At 45.9% G+C, this 13,545-nt stretch overlaps 1 protein-coding gene across 1 annotated transcript in view; it reads right to left on the bottom strand.

Moving 5' to 3' along the window:
• Nucleotides 1–12,476, bottom strand: part of NOC3L (NOC3 like DNA replication regulator) — a 46,921-nt gene extending 34,445 nt beyond the window's left edge. Inside the window, exons 1-7 of the mRNA XM_038752661.1 lie at nucleotides 12,449–12,476; nucleotides 10,081–10,288; nucleotides 5,421–5,547; nucleotides 2,011–2,168; nucleotides 1,874–1,921; nucleotides 1,580–1,710; nucleotides 453–614 (exon numbers count right to left, since the gene is read on the bottom strand). Of these exons, the coding sequence (XP_038608589.1) occupies nucleotides 453–614; nucleotides 1,580–1,710; nucleotides 1,874–1,921; nucleotides 2,011–2,168; nucleotides 5,421–5,547; nucleotides 10,081–10,288; nucleotides 12,449–12,457 (843 nt within the window). The 5' untranslated portion in view covers nucleotides 12,458–12,476. The remainder of the gene's footprint in view (nucleotides 1–452; nucleotides 615–1,579; nucleotides 1,711–1,873; nucleotides 1,922–2,010; nucleotides 2,169–5,420; nucleotides 5,548–10,080; nucleotides 10,289–12,448) is intronic.
• Between the last annotated feature and the right edge of the window lie 1,069 nt (nucleotides 12,477–13,545).

The raw sequence follows: 13,545 nt of genomic DNA, 5'->3' as shown, positions 1-13,545 counted from the left end.
CATGGAAATTTCCTATCACATCAACACACTTTTATTGAATGTCATCCTAGAAATCTAATTGAGCCCAAAACATGGAAAATATACCACCACACACTCCATTATATTATTTTACACAGGTTCAGGATATTAAAGTTACATACATCATTTTCATTTGGGAATCTTAAAAGGAACACAAAAAATATTTTTATTCTTTTCAAATTCATTGAGGGGAAAAACAAACACACAAACTTGAATTCAAGTCCCCAGTTTTTTCTGACCACAAGTAACACATACTGGATTTTTGGGCTCCAAAACTGGCTCCAACATGACACATTATTTCAGGGCCTAAGAAATTCCCTGGGAATAAAAGCGTTTCCTTTGGGAGCTAAAAGAGCCAGTACACACAGAAGAGGTATAGGCCCTCAAAGCTTCTAGTTTGGTATTACAACATGTAAACTGATCTGAAATGTTACCTTGGATGATCTTTCTGCTTCTGTTAGAGGTCGAATTTTGTATGAAGGGGTGATGTCTTTAAATATCTCCATCAGAGAAAGCATTACCAACTTTCGCACAATCACAGCTACACTTGGATCCTGTTCAATCAACATGGCACGCAACTCCTTCAGTTTTTTAATCTGTTAAATAAATATATTAGGTGTAATAGAGTACAACACAGAAAATTCAGAACAAAGGTAACATGTACAAACCCTCAAATCTGAAATTATAAGCAGAATTCCCAACTGACAAATATTAAAAACTGAAAATGTAACTTAATTGAACAAAACAGAGGCTAATTAATGGAAATGTTTAACCATCTGAAAAACCCTAATTTGTACTTTCCCAAAGTGCACCGATTGTGCCTACTAACCAGGATCAAAAATGGAGGATTAACGTTCTATTTTGCCCACTTCTGAACTTTACAAAATGAGTGGCTACGCAGAGTCAGAGAATTGACTTAAGGAAGTTTTTACCATTTATCCTACCATTTTACCATTCTTCACTCAAAGAGCAGGACTATTTGGTAAGAAGGTTCAAGACTCTTATAAATCCCTTCTCTGATCCTGCTTAGCCACATATTTTGGAGAGTAAAAAAGGCTGTCCCTTAAAATGTAGAAGCAGGCAAATTCGTTGAAAATAAAAATGGGCTTTTCAACACTACAGTATGTCACACGAACTTTGTGGATCTGAGTTACCAATGTTGTTTCTTGGATGACATATGAAACTCAGATCCACAGTGCACTCTGAGGATTTTAACTACACATGGAATAAACTATTTTTTAAAAAAACTGCATTAATTCTGATTTCCCTAAATCAGTCTGGACATTCTTCTCCTGTTTGGTTCTTTAACTAAAAAAGGTCACGTTGTGATCTACAGAAGGAATCCATCTAAACTGTAGTTAACTGGGAGACTAAAGTTGCAAGCAAGAGACACTCAGAGGCAATAGGGAGTTTATCAGAAAATCAATCACTCACCTTTTTATGGTATTTTTTAAGCCCTTACTATGTGTCTAAGCACTGGGGTAGATACAAGTTAATCAGGCCAGATAGGGTCCCTGCTCCACATGCGGATCACTGTCAGGAAAATCCCAGTGCTACCTACATTGTTTTCTGGATCAGACAGGATGGCAGATGCCAGGGCTGCAATGTGAACTTTCTTCTCTCGCAGCTTCTCACGTCTCTCAGTCAACAATTCTTCTGTGGTCAGCATAGGTCTGAGATCACCAATTACCACTAAAATTAAATCAACTAAGTTACTTCTCTTCTAAAGACAGCCAGAACTTTTATATGCACTGAAGTTGGTTTAAAATGAGAACACTTGTTATTAGAAAGGACTTGGGTCTGTGTCATTTCCTTCCAAATTATCTATATTAAATGTGAGAAACTGCTTCATCACCTTCTTCAATCTGAACTTCCTGCTTCTCAATGCTTTCTTCAATGATAACTGCAAAAAAACCCAAAACAGATGTGTTAGGAACTCTGTCATATTGGTAGATTAAAAACATTTATATAATTATTCAATTGCTTAAATACCTGGTTTCTCCCTGGTCTGTGGAATAATTCTATTCTTGTCTTTAATAGGAAGCAAGTGGATCAGATCTTTTTCTGGTTCAGTTGCCAGGCGCCTTGGCATTTTCTCATATTTGTCAATAACATCCTCTTTCTTCCGTTTCTTGGAATGAACAGGCTCACTGTACAGTTTAACACAAACCGTTCAACTTTCATCAAAAATGAAATGTGAAAAGGAAACTAAAGTGTTAATATAAAGAGGAGCAGATGTCTACGTACAGCGTAAGCTGTGCAAGGAAACCTAATGTATGTTTTTCCTTTCTTAGGCTATCCTGGTATTCATGCATAAAACAAGTTAGGCTGGGCAAATTCACCCTTTCTGGCTAACATTCTCTTCCATTTTCCTTAATTTATCAATCAGTGGAACTTATTGAGCACTTGTGTGTGCAGAATCCTGTACTAAGCGCTTGGGAAAGTACAATACAGTTGGGTATCTTCCCCAGGAGGTTACAGTCTAGAGACAGACAGACATAAAAATGAATTACAGATATGTATTTAAGTGCTACGGGGCGATGATGTAGATATATTTCCCACTGCTTTAAAGCTCGCCCATGTCCCCCCTGCCCACTGCACTCCCCAGTTATCGCCCCATCTCTTTCCTACGACTGTTTCCCAAACTTCTCAAGTGAGTTGTTTACATCCACTGCCTCCCCCCCCCCGCACCAATTCTCTCCTTGACCCCCTAAAATCTGGCTTCCTCCCCCTCCACTCCACTGAAACTCCCTTCTCTAAGTCACCAATGACCTTTCTTGCCAAATCCAAAGGCCTCCACTTCAGCGCTTAGTACAGTGCTTTGCACATAGTAAGCGCTAAATAAATGCCATCGTTATTATTATTATTATCTTAATCTTCCTAGACTTCTACGCTGCCCCTGACACTGTGATTCACCCCATTCTCCTGGAAACATTGTTCATTCATTCTATTGTTTTTATTGAGCGATTACAGAATACAATTCGGCAACAGAGACAATCCCTACCCAATGGGCTGACAGTCTAACAGGGGGGAGACTGACAATAAAACAAAACAAAAACAAAATCTAACCTTGGCTTCACTGACACTCCTTTCTCTCTGGCCACTGCTTCCATATGTTGTGATGGATCCTCCTATGCCTCCCAGCTCCTAACTGTTGGGGTCTGTCAGGGCTCAGTTCTGGGTCCCCTTCTAATCTTAATCTACACCCACTTCCTTGAAGAACCCATTTGCTCCCACGATTACCACCTCTAGGCAGACCCTTTAATTGCCGCCATTAAACTACCACTTTTATGCAGACGATTACCAAATCTACCTATCTAGAACTGACCTCTTTCCTTTTCTGTAATTCGTCTCTCTCATTCAACCCACACTTTCAGTCTGTCACCAAATCCTGGTGGTTCTACCTTCACAACATCCAAAATGCTATCACATCTTAACTACTGCAACAGCCTCCTCGCTCACCTCCCTGCCTCCTGTCCACTCCATCCATACTTCACTCTGCTGCCCAGATTATTTTTTCTACAGGAAATTCAGCCATCTCCTACTCCTTAAAAATAATAATGATAATAGCAGCATTTAGGCACTTACTATGTGCCAGACACTGTGCTAAGGACTGGGGTGGATACAAGCAAATCGGGTTAGTCCCTTGTCCCACATAAGGCTCGCAGTCTTAATCCCCACTTTCCAGGTGAGGGAACTGAGGCACAGAGAAGTGAAGTGACTTGCCCAAGGTCACACAGCAGACAAGTGGCGGAGCCGGAATCAGAACTCTTGACCTCCTAACTCCCAGGACCATGCTCTATCGACAATGCCACTTTGCTTTTCTGAACCTCCAGTGCTTGCCCACCCACATCTGCATTATTCAGAAATTCCTTGCCATCCGCTTTTTAAGCATTCAATCAGCTTATTCCCTCCTACCATACTTTGTTGATTTCCTACTACACTCTGCTCCTCTACTGCCAACTCACTCACTTTACCCTGATCTCCTGTCTCTGCAAACGGTCACACCCCGGCCAGACTAGGTGGCAGAGAGCGCTAGGAAGCATTAACACTTTCCATACCTCTTAGTAAGCATTAACCTTTCTCTTACCTCCCAGGACTACCGACCCTGGAGAGGTTGGGTGATCAATAAGGCCGAACAATTAGACCTGGAATAAGAAAACTGCAATGGGTCTTGTCACACAATCCTTTTAAACCCTAAATAAGGCCAATGGAAAGGAAGAGGGACCTAGGAGTGAGTGAGTGTTCTAGGAACTTGAAAGAAAGCCTGTCTGGCGTTATGTGAAAGGAAGCGTATTTGAGGTGGTCACCCCAGAAGTCAAGGACAGGTTTTTGACCTTGAGATGGCAGGTGCCCAGGTTCACCTTGGCACAGGTGGTTTGAGAGGCAACCCGTTTGGGGTTCCTTGAAAGGAAGCCCGACTGCCTCGGTCATCTTGGTACAGGCTCTGGTCTCACCAGAATGGGCCCAGGAGGGAAAAAGGGGAAGTGGGCACATCTCCTTCCCAGTTTTACCAGCTGCTAGAAGTGGGGCACTGTGTTGACTGGTGTATTTACTGCTTACTAACCTAGGAGTAGTTTTGCTCCTGAAGGTTACCTATTGCTGATCCTCTGTGCTATCTGCTTAATAAACCCATAACCCTTGAGTTTATGAATCCATTTTCAACCCTCCAATCTGTGAGCTCACAAGCTACCTGGCAGTTGGTTCCACCTGGTGACACTCTTACCACCAATCCTTGCGCACATCCTCCCTCTGGCCTGGAATGCCCTCCCCCATCATATATGACATACCACCACTTCCCCCATCTCCAGAGCCTTACAGAAATCATATCTCCTCCAAGAAGCCTTCCCTGAATAACTTTTCTTTTCATCACTCCATTCACCCTCCCTTTTGCATCACCTATGAATTTAGGTCTGTACCTTTTAAGTCCTCTGATATCCCACCTGTCGCTCTGTAGTATCCATGTAAGTATCCTTCTATTCTGCCATTTCCCCTATCTGTAATTTATTTTAATGTCTGTCTCCCCCTTTCATCTGTCAAGTCCTTATGGGCAGGAGTTATGTCTATGAACTTGGTAAATACCACTGACTAGGACTGATATTATCAACTAAGAGACTCTACCTTTAAACACTGACATCTACATACTGTCCTAGTCTCTTCTTTCTCTTATTTGTAAAAACATTTGCATGTCTTCCTGGTTAGATCATAAACCCCTTGAGGGTACCGTGTCTTCTAGCTCTATTGTACTATCAAAGCTTAGTTCCACGATCTGCCCTCAGTAAATTATACTGATTAAAATGAAAACCCTCCAAACTTTCCTGTAAAAAACTTACGACTGCATGGCACTGAGAATTAAAACTCAAAATGCATTTTTGCTTGAAACAAGCTAAGGGAATACTCACAGTGAAGAAAGATCTCTCATCAGAAAGGATGTTCTTTGAGCCAAATCGTCCATCAACTGCATGTCATCTTCATCCAACATATCCAAAGGAAGAGCGTCATTATCTTCTTCATTCTTAGTTGTCTGCGCTGGGGCAAATAAAGGGAAGGATGGAGAGAAATCATTCCAGAAATGGGGCCTGCTCAACAAGAACTGTTCACTCCTTCTTAAAGCACCAGTTACTAAGGTGCTTACTGCCTTGCCCTAGTAGAGCTCTGTGCAGGCCAGGCATCATCCATAAGGCTCAATCCTGTGGGTCCAGGCAGGGCAAGGTTCATGCAGTATGGTGCAGTACAAAGCAAGTGAACCCAGGCTTCACCTCCGACCCCACTCTGTAGTAATATGGTATGTTTGCTAATCGGTGGTGTTCCTCAGCCGGCAGTGAGATAATAGGCCCCACACTTCAAGTCTAGCTCAGAGCTTGACCGATCCCACTGAGGTGGAGGGGTGTCCTTGGTCTGGGCCAGATGTGTAAAGCTTTTGCACGACTATAGCCAGTGGAAAGTGCGGGTGGTTGCAGGGGGCGGGTGGGGGGGAGGGGGGAGAACGGGACACAAAAGAGAAACTTTCAGCTCTGGAAACCCTTTGGCTCCCAGGACATTTCTGTGGATCTACCCCATTCTCCTCTCCTGATTTCCCCATGAACAGGAAGGCCAGAAGCAGTACCTTGATCCATGGGGAAACACACCTTCAGAAGCAGGCAGCAGAAACCCCGTTTCTTCATGTAACCTTCATGAGGGCAGTGACGCTTTCTACCAACTATGTTGTATTGTATAGTGTTCTGCATATAGTACGAACTCAAAAAATACCACTGCTTGACTGATGTCAAGGAGTCTCACTTCCTCACCTGGCAATTTCTTCATACCTTGCGCTACTTATTTTGAGTCATGAAAGGGCCCCGCTCTGTTTACTAAGGCCACAATCCCCTTCTCTTGGAAACATGCAACTGACACTGCTCTCTCCTAATTCTCCTCCTACTTCTCTGACTGCTCATTCTCAATCTCTTTCACAGGCTCCCACCTTCTAACTGTGGGAGTTCCTCAAGGCTCAGTCCTGCGTCCCCTTCTATTCTTCATCTATACCCACTCCCTTGAAAAATTCATTCACCCTCCATCTCTATGCAGACAATTCCCATATCAACATCTCCAGCCCCGATCTTTCTCCTCTGCAGTCTCATATTTCCCTTTGGCCATCGGGACACCTACCTGGATGTCCCGCCAACACCTTAAACCTAACAGGTCCAAAACACAACTCCTCATCTTCCAACTCACCCTGCCCTCTCCAAGGATTTCCAAACACTGTAGAAAGCAACCTCCCTTGTCTCAAAAGCCCATAACCTTGGTGTTACCCTCAACTCAGCTCTCTCATTCACCCCACATATTCAATCTGTCACCCAATCCTTTTGGTTCAACCTTCACAACATCAGAAAACCCTTTCTTCTCCATCCAAACTCCTACCATCTTAATTCAAGCATTTATCCCATTCCGCCTTAATTACTGCATCAGCCTTCTTGTTGACCTATCTTCTGTCTCGCTCCACTTCAGTCCATACTTCACTCTGCTGTCAAGATGATTTTTCAACAAAACTGCTCAGTCCGTTTCCCCAATCCTCTAGAACTTCCACCTTGGCAACAAACAGAAACTCTTTAAAATTGGCTGTAAAGCACCATGCCCTATCCTTTATGATGTCTTACTACAACTACTACTAATAATAATAATGGTGGCATTTGATAAGCGCTAACTATGTGCCCAGCACTGTTCAAAGCACTGGGCTAGATACAAAGTAATCACAGTGTCCCACATGGGGCTCACAGTATTAATCTCCATTTTACAGATGAGAGAACTGAGGCAAGGTCACACAGCAGACAAATGGCAGAGCTGGGATTAGAACCCACGTCCTCTGACTCCCAAGCCCCTGCTCTTTCCATTAAGCCACGGTGCTTCAACCCAACTACTACAACCCAGCCTGCATCCTCTGCTCCTCTACTGATGACCTACTCACTGTACTTCGATCATCTATCTTGACGTTGACCTCTTGCCCACGTCCTCCTTCTGGCCTTGAAAACTCTCCCCCTTCATATCCAATCACTCTTCCCACTGTCAAAGCCTTAGTGCACATCTCCTCCAAGAGGCCTTCCCCAACTAAGCCTCATTTCCTCTTCTCCCTGTCCCTTCTGTGTTGTCCTTGCACTTAGATTTGCACCTATTCACCCCCACAGCACTTACACACATATCCTTAACGTACTTATGCATATTAATGCCCATCTCTTCACCTATACTGTGAGCTCACTGTGGGCAGGGAACATGTCTACAAATTTTGTTAGACTGCACCCTCCCAATCACTTAGTAGAGTGCTCTGCTCACAGTAAGCACCTAACAAACACAGATTGATTTATAATATCACTATACACACAGTAGGAAACCACAGGACTACTGACCCCACTGCTTTTTTTTTTTTTGAAGAACTGAGAAATTTTTCTCTTCCCCCATAAAGACAATTATCTGGAAGAATCAATGATTGTAAGATGATCCCAAGTGCTTAGTATGGTGCTATACACGCAGTAAGCACTCAATTGACTGACTGTCCCACCCACATATTCAATGTCACCAAATTCTGTCGGTTCAACCTTCACAACACTGCTAAAACTTGCCCTTTCCTCTTCATCCAAACTATTACCATGCTGATCCAAGCACTTACCCTACCCCACCCTGAATACTGCATCCACCTCCTCTATGACCTCCTCGCCTCCTGTGTCTCCCCACTCCAATCCATAATTCACTCTACTGATCAACAAAATTGTTCAGTCCATGTCTCCCCACTCTTCAAGAACCTCCAATGCCTGCCCATCCACCTCTGCATCAAAGAGCAACTCCTTATCATTGGCTTTAAAGCACTCAATCAGCTTGCTTTGCCGGAAAGCAGCAAGGCCCAGTGGATGGAGCATGGGCCCGGGAGTCAGAAGGACCTGGGTTCGAATCCCAGCTCTGCCACTTATCTGCTGTGGGACTTTGGGCAGATCACTTCACTTTTCTGTGCCTTAGTTACCTTATCTGTAAAATGGGGATGAAGACTGTCCACATGGGACAGGAACTGTGTTCAACCTGATTAGCTTGTATCTACCTCGGTGCTTAGAACAGTGCTTGACACACAGTAAGTGCTTAACAGAGACCATCATCATTATTATAATTACTGCCCTATCCTACCTCACCTCACTCATCTCCTACTGCAGCTCAGCCAGCACATCCTGCTTCTCTGGCGCCAGCTTACTCACTGTGACCCCATCTCATCTATCTTGCCACTGACCCCTTTTGCACATCCTCCTGCTAGCCTGGAACTCCCTCCCCCTCCAAAGACACCACACCACCACTCTCTCCACCTTCAAAGCACTATTAAGGTCCAATCTTCTCCAAGAGGCCTTCTCTGATTAAACCCTCTTTTCCCTGGCTCGTTCTCCCTTCTGTGTTGTTTATTCACTTGGATCTGCGACCTCTGGACATTTGATATTCACAACCTCAACCCAAAGCATCTACGTACGCATCTTTAATTTATTACAAATTACTTATTTATTCATATTAATATCTGTCTCTCCCTCTAACTGTAAATTCACTGTGGGCACGGAGCATGTCTGGTAATTCTGCTGTATAACATTCTCCCAAATGCTTAGAACAGTGCTCTGCACACAGTAAGTGCTCAATAAATACCACTGAGTGATCACTGCCTGATGAGATCCAGAATGGGCATGCCTCTTGCTGTCTCAATTTCAATTCTACATGTTAGATAAGTCAGTTCCATTTAGTACCTTAGAAATCTGACTTGAATTTCGTTGTAATTCAGTGTACAATAAACCAGATGTCAAGAATGATATGCCAATTGTAGCCCTAATTCGAGCGGCAGCAACATGCTTGACTCTGGGGTCCAGGGGAATAGTACCTCCATCCTCGCTACAGCCAATGACTGGGGCAGGACATGAAGAAGGATACCCTCTTAACTCTTACGATGTGAGGACTGCCACACTTGGGCCCTAGAATGGTCCTGCAAGGTGCTGCGAGGAGCCTGAGGGATATTCGCCCAGGAAGACTAACATGCTGGTGCTCTCATTGTTGCTAATTTGTTTTCTACTGGAATGATCTCAACTCTTCCCCAGTGTATTTACCCTTAACCACTTTTCGAATATGAGCCCCTTGAAAACTGCAAGCCCCCTGACCAGATCCAAAGAAAGCCGCTAATACTGACTCTGCCGCTTGCCTGTTGCGCGACCTCGGGGAAATCACTTAACTTCTATAGACTTCAGTTTCCCCATCTGTTAAATGAGGACTCGATACCTGCCTTCCTTCCTACTTAAGGCTGTGAGCCCCATGGGACTGTGTCCAACCTGATTATCTTCAATCTTCGCCAGCTTAGTTCCTACCACTCTCCCTGTTATTGATTACGCTGTTGCTTGAGATGGCAGGCAACCTGAACTGTATCACAGAAGCACCTAGGTCCGACCCTTTCATTCACCGTATTTACTGAGCAGTCAGGGTGACGCTGAAGGGAGTGGGAGAAGAGGAAAGGAGGGCTTAGTCAGGAGATGTGCCTTCAATAGACTTTAAAAGGGGGGAAAATAATGAGAGTCTCATTACCTGCCTGCTTCTTCTTTAGGCTTTCTTCAGGTACGGGCTTCTTGGAGATAGCATCTTTGACGGCTTGTCTTAGTTTCCTTTGCTCCTTCCGGTACCTCTTGGCGGTGCTTTGCTGTTTATACTGCTTGTTTTTCAGCTTGTTGTCAAGTTTAACTTTACTGGTTTTCAGCAGCTTCCGAAAGCTTGGCGCCCGTTTGGTATTTTTTCTCTGGAAATCAAGTTGAAATGATTATTTGTCATTGATAGAACGACTTTGAAGCAATAGTTTTCTTCTTCAAAACAGGATTGGAAAACCTGAAGCTCATCATCCGTATTTTCAACTTTAGACATAACTTTCTTACATTGGATATGTGAACTCCCCACGCTGAAAAATACTAACAACAATAATGATGGCATTTATTAAGCGCTTACTGTGTGCAAAGCACTGTTCTAAGCGCTAGGGAGGTTACAAGCTGATCAGGTTGTCCCACGGGGGGCTCACGGTCTTCATCCCCATTTTACAGATGAGGAAACTGAGGCCCAGAGAAGTGAAGTGACTCGCCCAAAGTCACACCGCTGGCAATTGGCAGAGCCGGGATTTGAACCCCTGACCTTGGACTCCAAAGCCCAGGCTCTTTCCACTGAGCCACACACTTTTCAAGGGGGGGTCCCGATCCCTGGCAGTTCCAGTTCAGGAGGCCCTCCCAAACTAAGCCCCCTTTTTCCTCTCCTCCTCCCCTCCCCATTGCCCCCCCCCCCCCGCTGCCCTACCCCCTTCCCCTCCCCAAAGCACTTGTATTTATTTAGACATATTTATTACTCTACTTTGTGCATATTTACACTCTTGATTTTATTAATGATTCATTCAATCATATTTATTGAATGCTTACTAGGTGCAGAGCACTGTACTAAGTGGTTGGGAAGTACAAGTTGGCAACATATAGAGATGGTCCCTACCCAACAGCGGGCTCACAATCTAGAAGGGGCAGACAGACAACAAAACAAAACATATAAGCCAAATAAAATAAATAGAATAAATATGTACAACTAAAATAAACAGAGTAGTAAATACGTACAAACACATATACATATATACAGGTGCTGTGGGGAGTGGAAGGAGGTAAGGTGGGGGGAGGGGGAGAGGAAGAAAGGGGCTCAGTCTGGGAAGGCCTCCTGGAGGAGGCGAGCTCTCAGTAGGGAGCTAATGATGTACATATAGCTATAATTCTATTTATTCTGACAGTTTTGACACCGGTCTACTTGTTTTGTTTTATTTCCCCCTTCTAGACTGGGAGCCTGTTGTTGGGTGGGGCCCAATATGTTGCCGACTTGTACTTCCCAAGCGCTTAGTACAGTGCCCTGCACACGCTAAGTGCTAAATACGACTGAATGAATGACTAAATGACTGAATGAAATTCAAAGCAGCGAGACACAGCGGAACGAGCCCGGGCCTGGGCTGCACGTCCGCTCTGTGACCTTGGCCAAGTCCCTTGACTAATCTGTGCCTCCGTTCCCTCCACTGTAAAACGGGCTTTAATGATAGTAATAATAATAATTATACGGATTATACGGGTGATGACTATTTATTTAAGATTCTGAGGCCCCCGTGGGACCAGGAGTGTCCAACCTGATCAGCTTTATTTGCCCCAGCGCTTAGCACTGTGCCTGGCAGGCGGCAGGCGCTTAACCAACACCACGAAAAGCAAAGTACAAATAAATCAATCAATCGCATTTATTGAGCGCTCACTGTGTGCCGAGCACTGTACTAAGCGCTTTGGGAAGTACAAGTTGGCAAACACACCACCAGCGTGGCTCAGTGGGAAGAGCCCGGGCTTTGATGATGATGATGACGGCATTTATTAAGGCTTACTCTGTGCAAAGCCCTGTTCTAAGCGCTGGGGAGGTTCCAAGGTGATCAGGTTGTCCCACGGGGGGCTCACAGTCTTCATCCCCATTTTCCAGATGAGGGAACTGAGGCCCGGAGAAGTGAAGTGACTCGCCCAAAGTCACCCAGCTGGCAGTCGGCGGAGCCGGGGTTTGAACCCAGGCCCTCTGACTCCCAAATCCGGGCTCTTTTCCACTGAGCGGCTTCACGCTGCTTTGGAGTCGGAGGCCCCGGGTTCAAATCCCGGCTCCGCCGACTGTCAGCCGCGGGACCTCGGGCTAGTCACTTCCCCGGGCCTCGGTTCCCTCATCTGGAAAATGGGGGTGAAGCCCGTGTCCGTGGGCCAACCTGATCCCCCTGTAATCCCCCCAGCGTTTAGAACGGTGCTTAAGCCACCAAAAACCCGAAAAGCAAACAGAAAGCCCCCGAGGCGGTTGGAGGGGTCCTGGGGGGGGGGTCCTGGGGAGGGTCCTGGGGGGTCCTGGGGCCCCGGGACACACTCACCGCCTTCATCCTGAGGAGGAGGAGGAGGAGGAGGGCCACAGGACGGCGTCCCGCGCACGCGCCGACCGGAAACCGGGAACCGGAAGCCGGAAGCGGCCCAGCGGCCGGAAGTGCTCCCGAAAAAGGCGCCCCCTCCCGGCCCCCTCCGCTTCCTCCTCCCCGTCAACCAGGGGCGGGGCGGGGCGGGGCGGGGCTCGCGCGCTCGTTGCCGTTGCCCGCTTGCGCCCTCTAGTGGCTCTGGCGAGGCGGAGCGGCCCCAGCCCTGTCCTCCTTGTCACTTGCCCGTCGCATCATCACCATTATAATAATAATAATGATAATGCTGGCATTTGTTAAGCGCTTACTATGTGCCAAGCACTGTTCTGAGCGCTAGAGGGGCCTGGAATGCCCTGCTCCCTCTGCCCAGCCGCCAAGCTAGCTCTCTTCCTCCCTTCAAGGCCCTGCTGAGAGCTCACCTCCTCCAGGAGGCCTTCCCAGACTGAGCCCCTTCCTTCCTCTCCCCCTCGTCCCCCTCTCCATCCCCCCCCGTCTTACCTCCTTCCCTTCCCCACAGCACCTGTATATATGTTTGTACATATTTATTACTCTATTTATTTTACTTGTCCATACCTATCCTATTTATTTTATTTTGTTAGTATGTTTGGTTTTGTTCTCTGTCTCCCCCTTCTAGACTGTGAGCCCACTGTTGGGTAGGGACTGTCTCTATATGCTGCCAATTTGTACTTCCCAAGCGCTTAGTGCTGTGCTCTGCACACAGTAAGCACTCAATAAATACGATTGATGATGATGATGATGATGATGATGATGAGGGGATACAAGGTGATTAGGTTGTCCCACGTGGGGCTCACAGTCATCATCCCCATTTTGCAGATGAGGGAAACTGAGGCTCAGAGAAGTGAAGTGACTTGCCCAAGGTCACACAGCAGACAGGTGGCGGAGCTGGGATTCGAACCCATGACCTCTGACTGCAAAGCCCGGGCTCTTTCCATTGAGCCACGCTGCTTCTCTATCATCGGTGGTATTAATTGAGTGCTGAGCGTTCATTAATTATTCATCCCCCCTCCCAGCCCCACAGCACTTAGGTCCATATTCATTCA

The sequence above is a fragment of the Tachyglossus aculeatus genome, chromosome 10 (genome assembly GCF_015852505.1).
Source record: "Tachyglossus aculeatus isolate mTacAcu1 chromosome 10, mTacAcu1.pri, whole genome shotgun sequence".
Taxonomy (NCBI): Eukaryota; Metazoa; Chordata; class Mammalia; order Monotremata; family Tachyglossidae; genus Tachyglossus; species Tachyglossus aculeatus.
This window is presented reverse-complemented; position numbering and strand designations above follow the sequence as displayed.